General features: G+C 32.6%; 1 protein-coding gene across 2 annotated transcripts; it reads left to right on the plus strand.

The window, feature by feature from the left end:
* Nucleotides 1-1,523: 1,523 nt before the first annotated feature.
* Nucleotides 1,524-13,595, plus strand: LOC124366558 (coiled-coil domain-containing protein 8 homolog). Of its 2 annotated transcripts, none has more exons than XM_046823152.1 (3): nucleotides 1,524-1,574; nucleotides 3,193-3,301; nucleotides 13,246-13,595. In XM_046823152.1, exons 2-3 carry the CDS (start codon nucleotides 3,245-3,247, stop codon nucleotides 13,543-13,545), a joined length of 357 nt encoding a protein of 118 aa, XP_046679108.1. In that variant the 5' UTR covers nucleotides 1,524-1,574; nucleotides 3,193-3,244; the 3' UTR covers nucleotides 13,546-13,595. The 2 variants fall into 2 exon arrangements, with proteins under 2 accessions (XP_046679108.1, XP_046679107.1); XM_046823151.1 differs by lacking the exon at nucleotides 1,524-1,574 and adding an exon at nucleotides 2,452-2,580.
* The last annotated feature ends 4,787 nt before the right edge of the window (nucleotides 13,596-18,382 follow it).

Here is an 18,382-nt window from a genome sequence, read left to right on the forward strand (position 1 = left end):
ATTAAAATAATTTTAACTTATTATGGTTATCAAAACTAATAACATTTTAAACTGACATAGATGTTTAGAAATGCTTATATGATTGGACAAGTTTCAAGTATTTTGCAAATAGATTGTATTAAAATTTATTGTGGATTAATTAACAGGGGCAGGTGATAATTCTTTGTTTCTTCAACAGCTGTTTTGTTGGAGATGTAATTCAGAGACAGAAAATTCTAGTCTGGAAGTATTGAGATCACATATTTTGAGCGACATAATACCTCGTACTTTGCCAAAAGCTGTAGGTAAGCTTATTGCTGAAGCCTGATTATATTTACCTTATATTTACTATATTTACAACCTTCATATATGATGTAAACTACATCATAAAGTAATTAATTAAGTACTTGAATGCATCTGCGCTATTTACATGTATATGTGCGTAACAGCCATTTACAACCGATATTATTAATTAATTTTGAAATGTACGACAATCTCCAAAGTTTTCGGCGCAGTTTGTAAGACAAGCGAAGTTCGCGTGAATATCGGTTTGCGATACATCCGAGTCTCAGTCGTCTCAGCAACATAATCGTAAATGTGTCGTCAGACTTGGGGAACTTATTAAAACTCACTCACCGTCTTAGTAGAGTTTTGCACTTTAACTGTGATCCCAGATAACGCTGCAATCTCCATTTCAACTTTTACTATGGGTTTTCTGGAATAATCGCGATGCTCCAAACGTTAATACCTCAGGGTATTGTTCTTCACTTTTAAGAGTTTCCTTTCCATAATGTAAATTGAAATTTTTCTTTTGTAACATTGAATTGAATTAACAATAAAACTAAAAATAAGAATAAACCTAAAAATTAAGTGATTAGTATGGAAGTAATTAATAAAAACCATATATTGGAAAAATTCATAAAATAAATAAAAAATAATAAGGAAACTTGCAAAGGAAAACACAATCAAGCATAACTATATAAATGAAGTATTTATTTCAAAATAAAGCTCCATAAATTGCATGAAAAGGAATACATTGGACTATGTACCTTTATTCATACGTTTTTGAAGAAGTGGTGTTCGAAAGTTTGAAAAATGAAGTACCTAATTAAAAAAGGTAAAGGTTAAAGTAAAAAATTTCTGTTACAGGCTGATCAATGCCATTTGGATCAGAAACAGCACATACTTCGGAGAGCAATATATGAACATGACAATGAAATATGGGAGGACAAACATGGTTTCTTAGGAGGAAGAAGGTCAACGCAGGTAAGGTAATATTATGAATATTTTGATGGATTAGTATTTTATAATTAACACGTGTTATACTCCCAAGCACCTACATTTCTGTAAGCCCAGCACGTGGTTTTAATTTCAGATTCTACATTCATATCTGGCATTTGGATAAAAAGCTAACGTCAGGAACACGCGTTGCAGTCTTGAACAATAAACCCACTCCTTCCACGTGTAGCAGGTATTTATTCATTGAAACACGTGTAAATGATAAAATAATATTATAATATACAGAGTGCTAGTTGACAACACGTAAGATATGAATGTGAGGAAAAGCAGCAGCTAACCATCTGAATTTCATATAAGTACTACTGGTAGATGCTTGTAACAGCTCGTTATTGTATCCCAAAATTGCGAGTAATAATTAAATATTAAAAAAAAAACCAACAAATGTTCAATAAATATGTGATGATGGTCCTAAATCAAAACAAAAAAAAAAATTTTTAACTATAGTATACGTAGGTATTAGTGAAAATATACTTTCAAAATTGTAAAAGAGAACAATACTGATGGTTAGGAGAATATTAATTTTAAAATCCTGATTTTAATACATGCTAAAACATGTTATATATGTACAGGGAGCGGCAACAAAATTTATGAAAATCTCAGCATATTTATTATTTTATATAAAGTACGTGTTAATTAATGAAAAGATTAATAAATAACCTAAATGAAATCATTTGGGATTTGAAGACGATCATTTATCCATATATGGAACTTTCAGTAAATCTATAACACTTTTTGCAACACCTCATTTTGTACGGAAGCGACTAATTGGTAGGTCTTTGAAGTCATGTAGATACGGGATATTTATTTGCGTACTCTTTTAATTTAAATTACCCCTCCCTCCCCTAAAGTGCCACCATTATGAGAGTGACGCGGCCAAAAAATATTTTCCTTAATTATGAAATTTGCTGAATAGCCAATTACCCCTTCCTTTTGGAACCAACATTTTTCATAGCTATTATAAGTATCTTTTAGTTTAGGGATATAAAATCGATCCAAAATTCTCAGGTAGTGCTCTTTGTTTATTGTTATGAAACTAATGGCTAACAATAAAAAATCTTTACTTAAAAAATCGCACTGCATACACTTAACCAATGCTACATGGTAACTGAAATAGCATAGGCCACATCCCACTTCCACTCAAAACACGACCCCTCGACTACATAGCAACGAATATCGTCAGATATTTTTGCCCAGTACATTACAGCTCAGTCGGGAGAAAGGCAAACTTACTGTAAGGTTCTTAAGCGCAATTCATAATTGAATTTGCATTATTGGATTTGAAGGTCAATTTTTACAATGATGGTAATATGAAAAATCATTAGTTGTTCGGATTTTATCATATTTCGAAAATATAAGAACCACTATTTTAAAACTTTTCAGAGTTTCAGTTTTTAAGCTTTGTGCTTCTAAGCTAATGTGTCTATATAATGAAATAATTGCCAGTAGGTTTTTCAAAAATCATTATATACAGCCTCTATTCTAAAACTTTTAACTGAATCGATAACCTTCAAAGTCTTTAGTGAGTGTATTAAGTCGTGTTTGGTTTCGTTTAGTTGTAAACTAGATTTCTAAACTTATATACTTTTACTGCTGTGAATTATAAGTACTTATCAAAATTCTATAAAGTTGCAATCTAGGATGATGTGGGATAAACAGGAAGAAATTAACCAAATTTAGAAATTGATGTAGGTACAAATATTTAATGAAAGAAATTTAGTAGAATTGGTATTATCAATTGTCATTTCCATCTCCTTATTCACTAGCGTAGTTCACATTGCTTCTTTTAAAGTTAGAGAAAAAAGATACAGAAGTTACATAAAGTCCTTGAGCTGGTTTCATTGATAGAACCATGCGCCACGGTGTGTGACTGTGATATCAGTGAGGTAAGTGATAGGACTGTTTGTATTGTGATAGGTACAAAATCGGCCATACGACGTTCCAGAAGCGCGGATACACTGAGAATACAATGTCGCAGTCCAAGCTATCTTCCCTGTTGGTGGGCTTATGTGTTGGTTTCTTTTTGGTAAGTGATAGTATATTTAGTGATAAGACAACGGACACATGCGTTATTTTAATGTATTTGTCTGGACCTAAACTTCTGAATTAATTTCTTATTCTGTTTTTATGAGCTGATGCTATAGTAAACATATATTGATTGGCTTTTAAAAACGCCAAGTTAATAATTTTACAATTAGCCTAATAGTTTTACAATGAAAGGGGTAGAAAATAAAACCATTAGAATAGTATTTTATTTAGTTATGTGGAATTGTAGAAAAGTATGAGATTATTTGCAAACTAATTTATCTATGTAATGAAAACTATTTAAAACCCAATTAAAATCGCGGGAAATAATCCACACAAGTGACATTTGTAATTCATGACACAATATCAAGTTTTGCTTGCATGCCACGTCGTAAAGTACTAGGCCATTTCCAATACAATGCATAAATTATGTTAAGGTCACTAATATTTGAAGTTCAAAATACGTATTAGTACAACTTAATTTAATTACACTCAGTTTTAAAATAACTATACAAGTATGATGAGCAACACAAAGTAGTTATCTCTTAGCTTCGGTCTTTGACGTGGGTAAAGCGTTTTCCAAAAGCATCAAAAATAGCTTTAGAGAACTCTTGGACTGCAAAACATCCGTTTGCAGTAAATTTAATTAATTCTGTAACTGCAGCGATAGGTACTCCAGTTTTAAATTTGAAAGTGACTATCTGGCCTTTACCATTACTTGCTTTATTCCTGAGAGGTTGAATATATTTATGCACATACCGGTTGATTCGTATATTGCACCTTGCAAGAAACAGAAGCGAAACTGTGATATGATCTAAAATTGAAATGACTTTCCGCCATTTACATGGGATAAGGGAGTAGTAATAATAGGTTTTTATTTTCGTAAAAAATTTCTCCTTTGAAACGCACTCGGAAACTACATGTTTTTTATATCTAATAACAATTTTCTTACTAACCATGGTATCTTTAAAACTATTTAAACCACACGAGCAAGATTTTTGCTTTACACTAATTATACGATTATATTTTTGGCACGTATTAAAATGTAACCGACGTTAAAAAAAGATAACCGGCCGGACGGACATGTTCACCGAACGGCTGGAATTGGACGGAAAACCATCATTTCTAGGTCAAGGACATTTTCATATTTTGAAGACGCCACTGGCTAATGTTATGCATAATAAATTTAAATCCTACTGATGGTGTTAACGAGCCGAAATACGTAGATTCTATGTACGTCTCAAAGGACTAAAATTTGAATGAAACTAAGAACCTATTAATAGTAGATTTATTCCGTCCTAGGGCTAATAATAATATGCTGATAACAATAAGGATCCGTTAGTGGATGATACAGGTAAAAATTCAGACAGGGACATTTTGTACTAGGACCCATTTAATCTGGAGTGCTTCAATTTAGAGAGTCGGGGAGATCCAGCGAGCAAGGATGCAGAAGTCGATGACCTTGGTGATCGGAATTTGTTAAGGAGAAACCGAGGAGAAGTTGGCGATCCCTAATAGAAGTTGGATTTTTTTTGTAGTTTTAAGTGGCGTTTATTGCATATGTGGGGTGTGTTTTCATAAAACCACTATTTATGTTCAAAACTAAATGAAAAATCCAATTTCACCTATGAACTGAAGGCTCCGCCTCCATGGCCAAACTGTTAAAAAACTGGGAAGTATATGAGATTTCAGAATTTTAATCTAACTATTGCAACATAAATAAAAAATAATGTCATTCAAGCATATAAAAATGATAAAAACATAATAAGCATTTTACACAAAAACGCAAAGATACGCCATGTAGATGTACAAACTTTATTCAAAATTAAGAAATTCTTTATTCGTAATGGAGTAGTGTAAATATTATGAAATATTCATGAAAAAAAGGATCTAGGGCAAAACACATATTTTTCCATGATTATTATAGATGCCATAGACGTAAATCAAAATCATAAGTAAAGCCATACATTACATGTGACGTATAATTAGGAAGAAAATAATCAAGTCATAGAAGAATAAAATTGTTAAACAAGAACATTTATTTCATAAATTTTGGCCGAATGGGATAGTCCAAAACAGAAAAGTATTCTGAACAGATGTCATACAAATACGTGAATTGTATTAAAACGGTGGCGATTATTTAAACCAAATGTTGAACGTAGAATAGTTTTAAGTAGCTTTGTAGACAAAGGGTGTGGTTCACACAAATCTTCTGATCATAATATCATGGATGGATTTGATTATTGAACAATCGTCAGATTAGTATTACCTAAGTGCATCAGGTGAAGTTAATACTGTTTAGCAGAAACCTAACAGACTCAACCAGAACCCGCATTAAAACATTACTGTAGGCTTGTACCATATGATTAACGTCATTGTCTTAGATTTGTACTCAAAACACTTTGATGGCATGCCGGGACCATGTCTGTTAACGGCAAAGCAATCCGCGCTCAGAGTGTCTGAATCTTGAAGATGAAGCAAAGCATGGCAGGTTTCGTAATCTAACCATTGTTGTGAAGAACGGAATTAATTTTTCACCATTTATTGTCGGTTAGCACTTTTTAGCAATGATTAATTATTTAGAGAGGGATATACAATAGTTTCTTTCCCTTTTTTATGGAAATGTTAGCAAATCGTACAAAGTTGGATTTTTTCCCTTGTATCGTAATCCTAGACATGACAGAATTATCTCAATGTTATCAAATAGTATCATGTTTATTGAGTACTCAACAGTCTGTATTTAGCCAGAGTCATGTTCAGAGATAGAAGTAATAGTGTAGCTATTTATTGATAAAATATCTTTCATGGCAGGAATATTGATACGCTCAAATAATTATCTAATTGTTTCGTAAGAGGTTTCATTACTTTAGTTTAACTAGACTAAAAATCATACCATAACACCATTTTGGTATTTTGCATTAGTTATTAACTAGTATACTTCGTTTAATAAACTGAAGATACCATTTGTATAATTTGTCCATTTTAAAGGCTTTAAGTTCCTTTGCAATCACACAGTGAGAGAAAATATTATAATAACAAAAAAATTAATTTATTTCTTATTAAATTATTTATTACAATATTAGCTAATATTTTTTAATAGCTTTATTAAATTTTTTATTTCTGAATTTTTGAAGTACGCTTTTTTAGAAAGTTTACTGATAGTTTATTTAGTTAGTTAATTATTTAATGTATTAGCCATTTTGTTCATAAAATTAGAAACCATATTAGTTCATGTTTTTGTGTGAAATTAATTAAATTCCATTAGAATTTATTAACAATTATTGCGGAACCTTGATGAAGCTGTTGATGCAAGCTGAATGTAAGCTTTTTTTATAAGTAGTGGTTTTTAATGTTGTTTACAATATAGAATTATTAACTGTAATAATGCAACTGTAAATTGTAATAATGTAGAAAAATAAAATATCTTTAGATTTGGGCTCATACCATTTAAGGCATACACCTTATTTTTTTCTGGGAAACTTTTAAATTAATACATTTCAAGTTAGATTAATCTTGAAAATATTTGGAGTTGTATATCCTATTATTATTATTATTAGGCTATTGTAGAGTAATCGCTTAGAAAAAAATTTGTTATTGAAAAGTAAAAGAAAATGATTTCAAATTCCGTTATTGATAGAACAGAATAGACAATTTTATTTGCAAAAATTCTTGAACCATAATTAATGAAATGATTGATATTGTCTATCTAGTTGCCGATGTCTGTAACAGGTTAGATCTAGACCTCTGCTCACATTCTAGGTCACCTTGGCGTCTTGCGCTAGTATACCCGATCCTGAAGCAACTGCAGTCGCCAAAGCGGCAGCGAAATCAGCGGCCAATGCCATGGCTGATGCATTGTGTAAGGTGTTGGCTAATCTGAAGGCAATGGCGATAGCTGAAAATTGCATGGCCGGTGATGTGCAGATACCAACCATATAGTGAAAACACAAACTTAAATAAATGCAAGTTATATTGTTTTGTCTACAATTTCATTACTATCCTCCCCAGTACACGTACTTTTACATAATTATTTTACTTGAATTACAAATTTTATAGGAAATCTTCACTAAATTAAATACAGCAGAAACATTTACATATAAGTACAGAAACAAAGATAATAAAATTTCGCACACATGTTATCCATAAAATTCACACGAATGGAGGAATACATCTGTGACATCGATTTTATCCATATTAAGCTTATAAAATAGTTAATACTGAAAACTTTGGAAGTTGAAAACTGGTGAACACTTTTAAAGAAATATCACTCTAATTTGCATCACCTGGGTTAACTTGATGCTGGCTACAAAATACGGTTGCTCTCACAGTTTACTTTTTAATCACAATAATCTGTACATTTGAAGATGGTGTTACATGAAAATTACAGATCTAATAATTTGTAAAAATTCTAACAAATCACGTTAAAATGGCAGCAGTACCCAACACGACGTGTCGCGTAGCAGGCTTCGTTAAGGTTGTTTGAAAAAATTTCAAGCCTCTATTTCTGTCTATTGTTAGCCTACGTGTGTTGCTATGTCACACGTTAAAATATCATATGTTTTTACCCTTTTTGCTTAAAAATTTATTTATTCTGCAATTTTCTCGTTGAAACCATGGTGCCTCTTAAGACCAACGTAAAACTTTCGCTAATGCTCAGCATAATCCCATGCAGTAAAATGGACCATCATTAAAATCAACGATTTCAGTACAAAAATGAAGCTTCGTCCAACAATTCAAGTCAATAAGTCAGTTTGTTCCCAAAATATGGTGCGGATGTACAAAAAGACAGAAATGAAAATTTTCCAACCCATGGAATAATATGTTTGGTTACTCTCTGGCAATAAATTACAATCAATGCTCATAGTAGATTCCAGAAATGTTGCGTTTTACTGTAGAAACGGTACGTTACCTCATAGGTGTTCAGTGTAACGTTGGTATGGGTGGGAAGGGAGGATTCAATGTGAATTTTGAGGTTAGCTCAGTCGAACTTCCTCTTAATGCAGCGTCTGGAATCTTTGACGCTGTGCACAGACTTGACTACTGGAATCTGAAGTCATGATCGTCTGAAGAGATCCAACAAAGGTTGGTGATGAAGAAGATAAAACGAAATCTTTAGATCCTATTGACATCAGAGACGCCTAGAATACAACATATAAAAATGTAATACTATGTAGGTGAAGAGGTATTCTTATAGTCTCATCAGGTGAACAATCGAGTATATAGTTTAGATGAATTTGCTATCTTTTTTTATAGATATAACTCTGCTTTTGTAGGTTTGGTATCAACAATTCTAAGAGCTCTGGAAAATAATCTTTGTCGTTTTAAATACGTATTATGTATTGTGGATTTATTCCCTAGATGTAGGGCGTTATTCCTCTAACCTACTAGTTACCGTTAGACCTCGAAGTGCAACTAATAAAATCACACACTCAAAGAAATTCCTAATATACTGTTGTAGCATATAGTGCTAATATAGTGTTAACGTATTAACTGTAATATATGTTATATATATATATAATTTTAGTTCTTTGGCACCCGTCTTTATGTTTATTAAAACCTTTTGAAATATACCCAATGGAGTTTAAAGTGAACCTTGGATCTGGAAAATGCAGGGGTTGCAGGGACTTCACTATCAAAAGTTACAACAAAAACATAAATTCCGCATGATTACTTTGGCCTGTCAAGACTTTGGGATGTGTCGAACCCTAACGAATGTTCAGTCTAGAAGCGATAAAACATAGTTTGGGTCTATTTAACCTAACGTTCTAGGAGTGGATTAACAAATAAATTAAGTTCCTATTAGGTAGAGAAATTCCAAACATCCATCTAGATTCTGAAGAAGCCCGAAGTAAGGAGACGCAAAGGTGGAAATATTCTTGGGCTAGCCGATTCAGAAGCAGTTTAAACATACGAAAAAAACGAAAATCTGTGACATGGGATCCAGGTGGATAGGGGATTTAAAATCTGGGTGAGTGTTTGTTCCAGAAAAAGTAGACACTCATATGACATATAAATTTAACATTTCAGTGACGTGTGGGCAGAAGGTACTTAGGCTAGAGGAATTCTAAAGCAATTACCTATTTCAGAAACCAAAAGAAGTATTAAAAAGTCATTCATATTTTAACGTAAAAATAGTATTGAAATTCAATTTTGCTTGTGCTTGATAAAATTTTAACCTATACGTATTAGTACTCCAGAATTTCTTTATACGTAAGGTTGAACAATACCTACAGGTTTGAAATATTATATTGTTGTATATGAGTTAATCAATTATCCTTTAAATGCGAAAGTGCCTTTGATTATTTGTTTTGATTTAATGCCATAAATTATTCACCCAATTTTACTGAAATATTACATGGGCAATGAACATTCTTATTGTAAACGGTATGAATATAGGCCTATTCTTATTTAGAAAATCCAGGTTTTGTCCCAATAGTCTTTAAAATAGCGAAAATCCCATCTTGGTCTCTAAAGTTGTGAAATATTGGCTGAAAGATGAATTGATCTAAGTAAACATTGTTCATTATTTTAAATCTTTTAACATTTATTGTGAGTAAATTCTCTAAGAAATTACCATTATTTTCACGCTGTTTTAGATTTCAGTGATAAGGTAGGTACCTTATTTTTCTAGTTTCTACGTTACAAAATGTCCTAAAACATATGATGGTCAGAATTGGACTATGAAGAATCACTTTGAAGCAGTCGGCAAAAACTGACGAAAGTTCGATGGACTGTGCTTATGAACTAATGTACCAATTCCAGCTCTAAATGTTCTAAAATATTACATATATCTTTCAGTTTCTAAAGAAACGAATGCGCGGTGTAACAGTTAATGTACGTTTAATGGTACATTTTTATTTATTAGTAAGTATTAGATATAAAAGACAAAGTTACTATCAAACTTTTACCGCAAAGTAAATTAAAAGAACGATATCAAACCCAAATTAGTTATCTTATGACAGAAGTAGGCTTCTCTGATCGGTGATGTATATTTCCTGATCGGGAAAACAGGTAAAATCAACGATGGAACAGAACATACTAAGAACAAAATAATTTACAATGGCTGTAAATATAAAAATTTTACGAATTTTCTTGATCGTGGCAACAATAAAATTTCAAAATTGGCGTCGAAAATATAATTGACTTAAACCAACATTGGTCTTACACGAGCATGCCTACTAAATTACGTGCAAAGAAGCGTGCTAGTGGAGCAGATATAAGAAGCAATGTAGTCTAACTTTTAAGACTGTTATAAAACAAACCTGTATTTTGTAAAAAGTAGGCTTCTCAAATAGTTCTCAGGTTTTTACTTAAATATATATATATATATATATATAATATATATATATATATATATATTTAATATATATATATATATATATATATATATATATATATATATATATATATTATTGATTGTGAAAGAAGCAATATCAGGTATGGAATTTTTCCTTAACATTGGCGTCAGAAATATAATTCTATCGAACAAGTCGTCATAGAGGTACAAAACCTATGAAATTATATTCAAAGCCGCGGGTAATTGTTAGTCTTTAAAAAATGAATCGCTAAATGTGTTGCTAAGTGTTAAAATCTAGAACGCTGGACCAGTTCGGCTAATTCTTTTTTAATACATCCCGAAGACCGAGAAAGGTTTTAATGAAGAAGAATTTAATCCAAAGTTAAGTGATACTATACAGCTGGTAACATTTTTAGCTGAAGTTCACGAAAGTGTAATGTTAGCACATTCACCCGGCAAGTGAGAGATCCGGGTTCGAGTCCCGGCGGAGTAAGTACTTTTTGCGATTCAATGTTTGTTGAAATTAAATTAGGCTATTGCCACTTATACAAATTTAATGAATGTAAATAGAAGTCATTTGATAGGTATTTGGTCTTCCGATCATATGTTAGTTTGGTTATTTTAAACACATATGTGAAAGAAACGGCTAAATACAAAATAATTGAATCGTAAAAAGTGAGGGCTCTGTGGTGTAATGATAGCACATTCACCCGGCAAGTGAGAGATCCGAGTTCGAGTCCCGGTGGAGCAAGTACTTTTTGCGATTGAATGTTTGTTTAATTTTTTATTTCCTCTAATTTAAATTAATTATTGACTCATAGGAGGTAATGTTGTATATTATAATGTAGTGATATCTACCGTAATATATAATTAATTCTACAATTTTACTCTTGCACAATATTACTTTATAGTAAAAAAATAAAAAAAAAAAAACAAAAACGAGCGACTAATTAAAAATATATATTGTATATTATAGTTGACGTTAAAATGCCAGAATATTGCAACACCGTAAGTGAGATATAACGTGGCGCTAAACAGAAGTTGGAAACTTACGGTGTCGGTGAATAAGTTTTAATAAGTTCCAAACATCTGATGAAACGTTTATAACTCTGATACTGTGTTTACCAAGTTACACCTTCCCAGTACAATATTCCTTTGAGTGGAATTTAATGTATCATTAGTTTTGTTTTAGGTAATATTATTTTTAATTCATATTTAAACGTCTCTTATCTACACTATTATATATATAAATCAGATGGGTCTATGTATTGTGTGTGTGTGTTTTTGTTTTTACTCAATGATGTAAAGAATACTGGACCGATTGTACACAAATTCTACATGAACATTCTTAGAGTCCTTGGTTGACATATTGTCCTATTCTTATGTACAATATCCCTCCAGGCTACGCCAAACTGTTCTTAAGGCAGCACATATCCTCTAAAGTTGCGAAAGTTCATCCTATTCTCTAAAGTTGCGAAATATTAATTCTAAGAGCCTGTTAGATGTAGTCAACTGTGTAGACATTGCTTTATGACAGGAAATTCATATGTTTCATTAATTGTATTAAAATTTTTAATTTGTTTGTATTTATAGTGTGATAGTATAGGAAGCTTGATAGCAATAACACGTCTTAATTGAATATTTTTTTTTAATGAACATAGAGTGAAAAATATCCAGATAAGTAAATTAAAAGTTTTAGAAAAAGTGTACTTTTAATTCTAAGTTTTAGCAAATGTTAAGTCTATGTAATGCTTGGTCAGTGCTGTAATGCAGATATAATAGACGTTACTACTAACTTTTACTATAAATTAAATACTGTTATAAAACCCATATTACTTGTCTTTTGAGAAGAAGTAGACTTCTTAGAACTGTTTATGCACATGCATTTTCTTAAATGTGGAAACAAGGCAAAAAATATGGCACAAAAAATACGAATACAGGAGAAAAACTAGAATCCCCATTAATATACATTTTCAACGTATTTCTGATCGTGGCAACAAGGAATACGCAATCAATCTTTATTGCAGAGACATGATTTACATATAAAGCAAACGTCAATGTTAAGGTCAGGGATAAAATGTTGTATGTTATCCCCACGTCTGGACTGCACACAAACATAAAATTTAAGATTCATGCATCTTACATCATTTGCCAATTTTATACCTACAGCGCCGAAGTCAGTCTCCTGATTGAGTTCTCTTCTAAAAAAAACCTGGTTCAAAGTTTGTTATTGATGATGGATGTTATGAAAATATTATAGGATTTCGGACATTTTCTATCGTCCATGTTAAAAAAAAAACAGAAAGTTGTGTTTCTAGAATTGACGTTACACTGTTTATTAGGAAAACGCTTAAGGCATAAGGTTAGGTATACACACAAATGTTGAAATATTCCTCTAAGAGAGTGATGGTGAACTCACTGAAACTTTTGATAACAACTGAAAATTTGTGCTTCATAACACTTAATCATATACATCTGAAGGTTCAAAGTGATTGGAACAAGCGCACTGAACACCAAATCCGTAAAGTATTAAGTAAAAATTTCATAGGAAGGTGATCTCCTTATTTTGGTTTTAACAATTTTTACTGCCGGTTTAATAATATTCACCGAATGTTGTTTAGTCTATAACATTTTTATTTACCTTTTAGGTGTCTATAGCCTCCTGCGCCAGTATAGCTCAGCCCATAGCCTTGCCTGTAGCCTCTCCAGTATCTATCCCAGAGGCAGAAGCAGCAGCAGAAGCAGTGAGTGATGCAGCTGTTAAAGCGATAGCTGAAGCGGTAGGTAGAGCCAAGGGAGCAGGGGTCGCTGACGCTACAGCCAAAGCAGCAGCAGATGCAGGGGCTGAAGCAGTAGCTCACGCGTTAGCCAGGGTGCTAGCTTCATTGAAAGCCGAAGTGATGTCTGAATACTGTTCAGTTGAGGATTTTGATTTTGGGCCATTTTAGAAAATATAAAAAACGGCCATTTAAATAAATGCACGTTATTAGATTTTGTACATAATGTTATTATTATTTATCCTAAAAGATGGAGTTTAAGTCCTAAGTATCGAAGTTTGCATCCTAAGTTGGAGACATAGAAGTTTCTGATCTCAATGGCGGATATGACATTATGAGATATGAGGGAAGTAGAGATTACTGGGTTACAAAAGACAAGGTTTAGTAATGGAGATTTTAGAGTATGACCAACGTCGTGAAATACCTCATATGTTATTACAATATTTGTGACAATGTCTTCATAACGATTCTAGCTTACACTTGATACTTTAACACTTTGACTACTTGGCTGTATTCTGTACCGAGAATTCTTTCTCAGCTTCGTAAGGCGTACTTTTAAAACTGCAAGGTCAAAGGTTCAAGTTATCACCAAACATTGCAGTCATGATTTATGGTATTCAGCAAAATATAGACTATTTTAAATTTATTATATAAATATATTTATATAAATAATATAATATATTTATATATATAATATATTTATTTATATAATGAAATTAAATATTAAGGATAGAAAAATTAATAGACAGACCGAGGTGTTTATGTATATTCACTTACTAAAATATATTCCACCTACAGTTAAGTGACAAAATTACAGTGCATGCAAAATGCAGTGACGTAAGTAAGATTAAACGTGGCGCTAAACATAAGTTGGAAACTTAACGGTATCGGTAGATAAGTTTTAATAAGTTCCGAACATCTGATGAAACGTTTATAACTCTGATACTGTGTTTACCAAGAGAGTACTTCCCCAGTGCAGTATCACTTTATTTTAGTAGTCTGTTTAAAATGTTTGTTTACACTCAACATTTAAAGTTTCTTAAGTGATAAATGTTCCTAGTAGCTTCCTAGTAGTAACTGATGTATTGGTTGAGTGCTCTGCTAAAATTAAAACATTATTAGTTGAGTGCTCTACTGGAATTAAAACAAAATGGGACGTGATTCTTGGTTGAACGGAATAAAATCCTAACTATAAACTACTAGATAAACCGGGAAAGCTGAATGAAGTCTTTTAAGCTTTTCGTAAAATAGATTCTGAATTCGAGTAACATTAACTTTGGCGAAGCGTATTCATCGATTATCACCATTGCCAAGGAAGGAGCGGAGAGGTCGGTATACTTCCTTAGAGAGTAAGGCTCGCACCTATGTCCACGCGCTCTAGACACTGCCGGAGCAGTGTTTTAGAAAATAACCGAATAAACGACCGTCTTAAATCGCCTACGTGTTCCAGACTCCACTGGATCTTTTTAAAAGGAAAGAACCAAGTTAACAGCCATCCATATCCGCCTTAGTGTTCTAGACTCTGCCGAACGGTGATACAAGAGAAGAAATATCCGAATTAACGAAAGTCTTAAGCTTGCAATGCCGTTCGCTGCCGATCTGCTTAACCAAATTTACTTTGACCGTACATCGTCAAAATAGAAGCCCCAAGCCGAGCCACTTACATCAGTGCTTGAGTACTGCTTATCTGCTATTGCCTGTGTTGGTACTCTTCGCCATTTCTCATTCTTCACCTCTCTCTGGGAGTAAAGCCTTAATGGCATCTCTTGGTTGAGAGGTCATGACCAAGTCCGCCCAGCTTCTGAGCCTCCGTGACAATCTGCTGAACCCTGAGATGACGGATTTACCAAAATCCCCTGCTCCTCTACATAGTCCATGACTGTCTCGAATCTATTGTAAACGACATGAGAGCATGAGAGCATGTGGTAACCACCAGTGTCCACTGAGACTAGATCCACTTGGACTCTGAATTTGTATTGAGAGTGCCTGCTTTCACGAAGTTTCCAAGAGCAGCTAGATATCTAAAATGTATATTCCATTGCAGATCACCTTACATCTGAGTAAGGCTAGGTTATTTCAGAGAGGCTCTTAGAGCTCCGAAGGGTCCGAAAAAGTCTCCTCTGAAGGACCCGGAGACATGCACCCCGTCGGCAAGGGTCACGCTACGCTATTGGAGGTGGGCTGAAACATAAAGCAAATGAAGAGAGGAGGAGACATAAGAGTAAGACAACGTGAAAGAGAAAAGAAAGTACAGTCAGCTCCAGGAGATTTGTGCTGGCCACAGAACGAAAGAATAAGAAGAGGGGAGAACCTAGTACCAGGATACATCAGGGTTGCTACATCAGCCTTACAATGTAGTACCTAAACCTTCAGGAAATATAACATCTAATAGCCCCTCGGCTTTATGAGCCTCTAAAATTTATTATAACAGGATCGCTATCAAAGGCTACAGTGCTGTATGGTAAGTGTCACCTAATCTCTCAGCCTCTGTGTTGCTCAGTAGCGAAAGTGTCACAGAAGCATAACCAGCTAAGACATCGAGACTTTTCGATGTTTAATGAAAAGAATTCATTCATTCAATTTTTACCAATTTTTAAAATCCTAAATTCTTAAATAATAGAGCTATGATGGAAAAGTTTTATTTAATGTAAATCGTCCTAAGCGGAAGGTGAAACGGATGTAAAATTAACATCTTTATGTTGAATAAACCCTTTTAAACTTAGCTGTGTTATGTATAAAATACTTGGTTTTTACTTGTTTGTAATCCCATATAAACTATAGTTGTGCACTGAATTGTTCATTTGATGCTACAATGAGAAAATCGTGATTACACTCGGTGGCTGCTGGATAAACTGTCAACCTTTGGTTAGCCCTCTATCCCGCATACTGGTAAATTTGAGTCATTAAAAGTTACTGAAATTATGACAAGGACTAAATAGCATTACGGTGTAATCTATTGTTTGGTTTCACTTAACCACTACTGACAGATGTGGACTTCAAACAAAAAGAATCTCGTTTTTAACAGTGCCAGGATTCAGACACTCCACTAAGTTAAAGAGATAGAAACTGAGACAAATTCAAAATATTAGTATTTACAGCAAAATGCAATACTATACATTGAACTGCAGATGTGATTCATAAATTAATTGAAGGTCGTTTTTATAGTTATTTAAAAACATTGATTTTTTACTCTTTTGTTATATATGTTCTAGGGCTGGCCATTTAATTTGTAGATGCATTCGTTAAATATAGAGTAGTTTGTAAATACTAAATGAATTTCCTTACAAAGTATGCTAATTAACTACAATATTTATAGAACTGGAGGACGTGCGAATGTGAAAACAAAATAAACAGATATTTTTAATATAGCATACATCTATAGCCTAATTTGCTAGAAAATACTCCAGGGAATGAACTTTATCATAGTTTAAATTATTATAAGTCCATGGTAAATGATATTTTGTTAATTGATAATAACTTTATAGTTTAAAAGGTTATAATTTCAGTGAGTAATGCCGACCAAGTTTGTAAATTAATAAATTACAGTAATGCAGAAGTTTAGTGCAGTCAGACAAAACGAATTAAAGTTCAAAATATAAACTCGTCAGAGAAGTTGTTGAGTAAACAAGGTTTGTGATTCACTGTTTGGTGTTCGGCCCTCGGTCCATCGTTCTTCAAGGGATTTGGCGTTTGTTGCAATTTAACTTTGATTAATTAGTTTACATTTAGCTCTTCAGTCATCTTTTTTAAAGGAATTGCTGTTTTTACAACTACTTACTACCCGTCCGATATTTTTAAATTAATTTATTAATATGTAAAATAGGATTAATTTAGTTCCAACGGTTGCCCAGATTTACATCTTTTACGTCAGGTGATAACTAAAACATACACATGCAGAATGTGATATTAATTAAGAAAACAATTAACATTTACATGCTTAAAGTTTTCTTATTAAAATCCATTTAACGTATATTTGTTCAATTACAGTACTGAAACTTTTATAATACATAATTTATAAGTAATGCCAGAATTAATATTGCAAATTAGCGATTTATGAGATAAAAAAATATAAGGAGGACTATTTCTTGAAAGTTATATGGGTGAAGAGAGGGTTTGTTGATTATATTGACAATTCATTGGTTTAACCCAGATAATTAATTTATTGTTTATATATATATATATATATATATATATATATATGTATATATACATATATAAATATATAAAGCTCTATAATATAAATGTGTATTTGGGGGCATTGTATATTATGTCATTTATTAAATAATTTATCATCTGATAGCAAATATAGTATGAAAACTTTTGAGTTTATACAAGCTATGTTTTATTTCTAGACATTTTTCCTTTTGTGTTTTTTAATTTGTGTTAATGATTTTTAAAAGCCAAAAATTTTTACGCTATAAACGATAGATTTTTGTATTCAAGCAGGCAATATTATCTTAATTTGTTTATACAATACTACGGCGTATATTAAACAAAATTTGCCAATTGTTTTAATTACATTTAGAATTCAAAACCAAAACATCAACCTCTCCGAGTATTGATGTCGGCGCACGTTACGTTTCGTGTGTGTCCGAATCCGTTCCGGCGTGGCTTGCATGTTCTAAATTGATTGAGCCTGCGTCAATAAATTACAACCATTCCGTCTTTCAGGATGGAGGTGTGCTTCTGTTGTTTCGACTTTGTTTAGTCTCTTCAGTCGTAGATAGGTCCGAAGACCACTACAAGACAACATTATAGTGAAAAGAAGTGATGTCATGTCATTGATGATAATCACAATTCACTGGGCGGTACGAGCGTTCGACTCGCTTTTACATACTCCTTCTTTCTGGAGTGCCCTTTTTCAAAATTTAATGAGACTGAACTTAAACCTCAAATGTATATAAATTTAAACTTGATTTTCTGATAAGTAGCTGAGGAGTTGCAGATTCCAGCAACTCTGCTACACAAGGTAACAGATTACAGTTACCTAGGGAGGTGGAGAGCAAGG

Source organism: Homalodisca vitripennis, chromosome 7, assembly GCF_021130785.1.
Source record: "Homalodisca vitripennis isolate AUS2020 chromosome 7, UT_GWSS_2.1, whole genome shotgun sequence".
Taxonomy (NCBI): Eukaryota; Metazoa; Arthropoda; class Insecta; order Hemiptera; family Cicadellidae; genus Homalodisca; species Homalodisca vitripennis.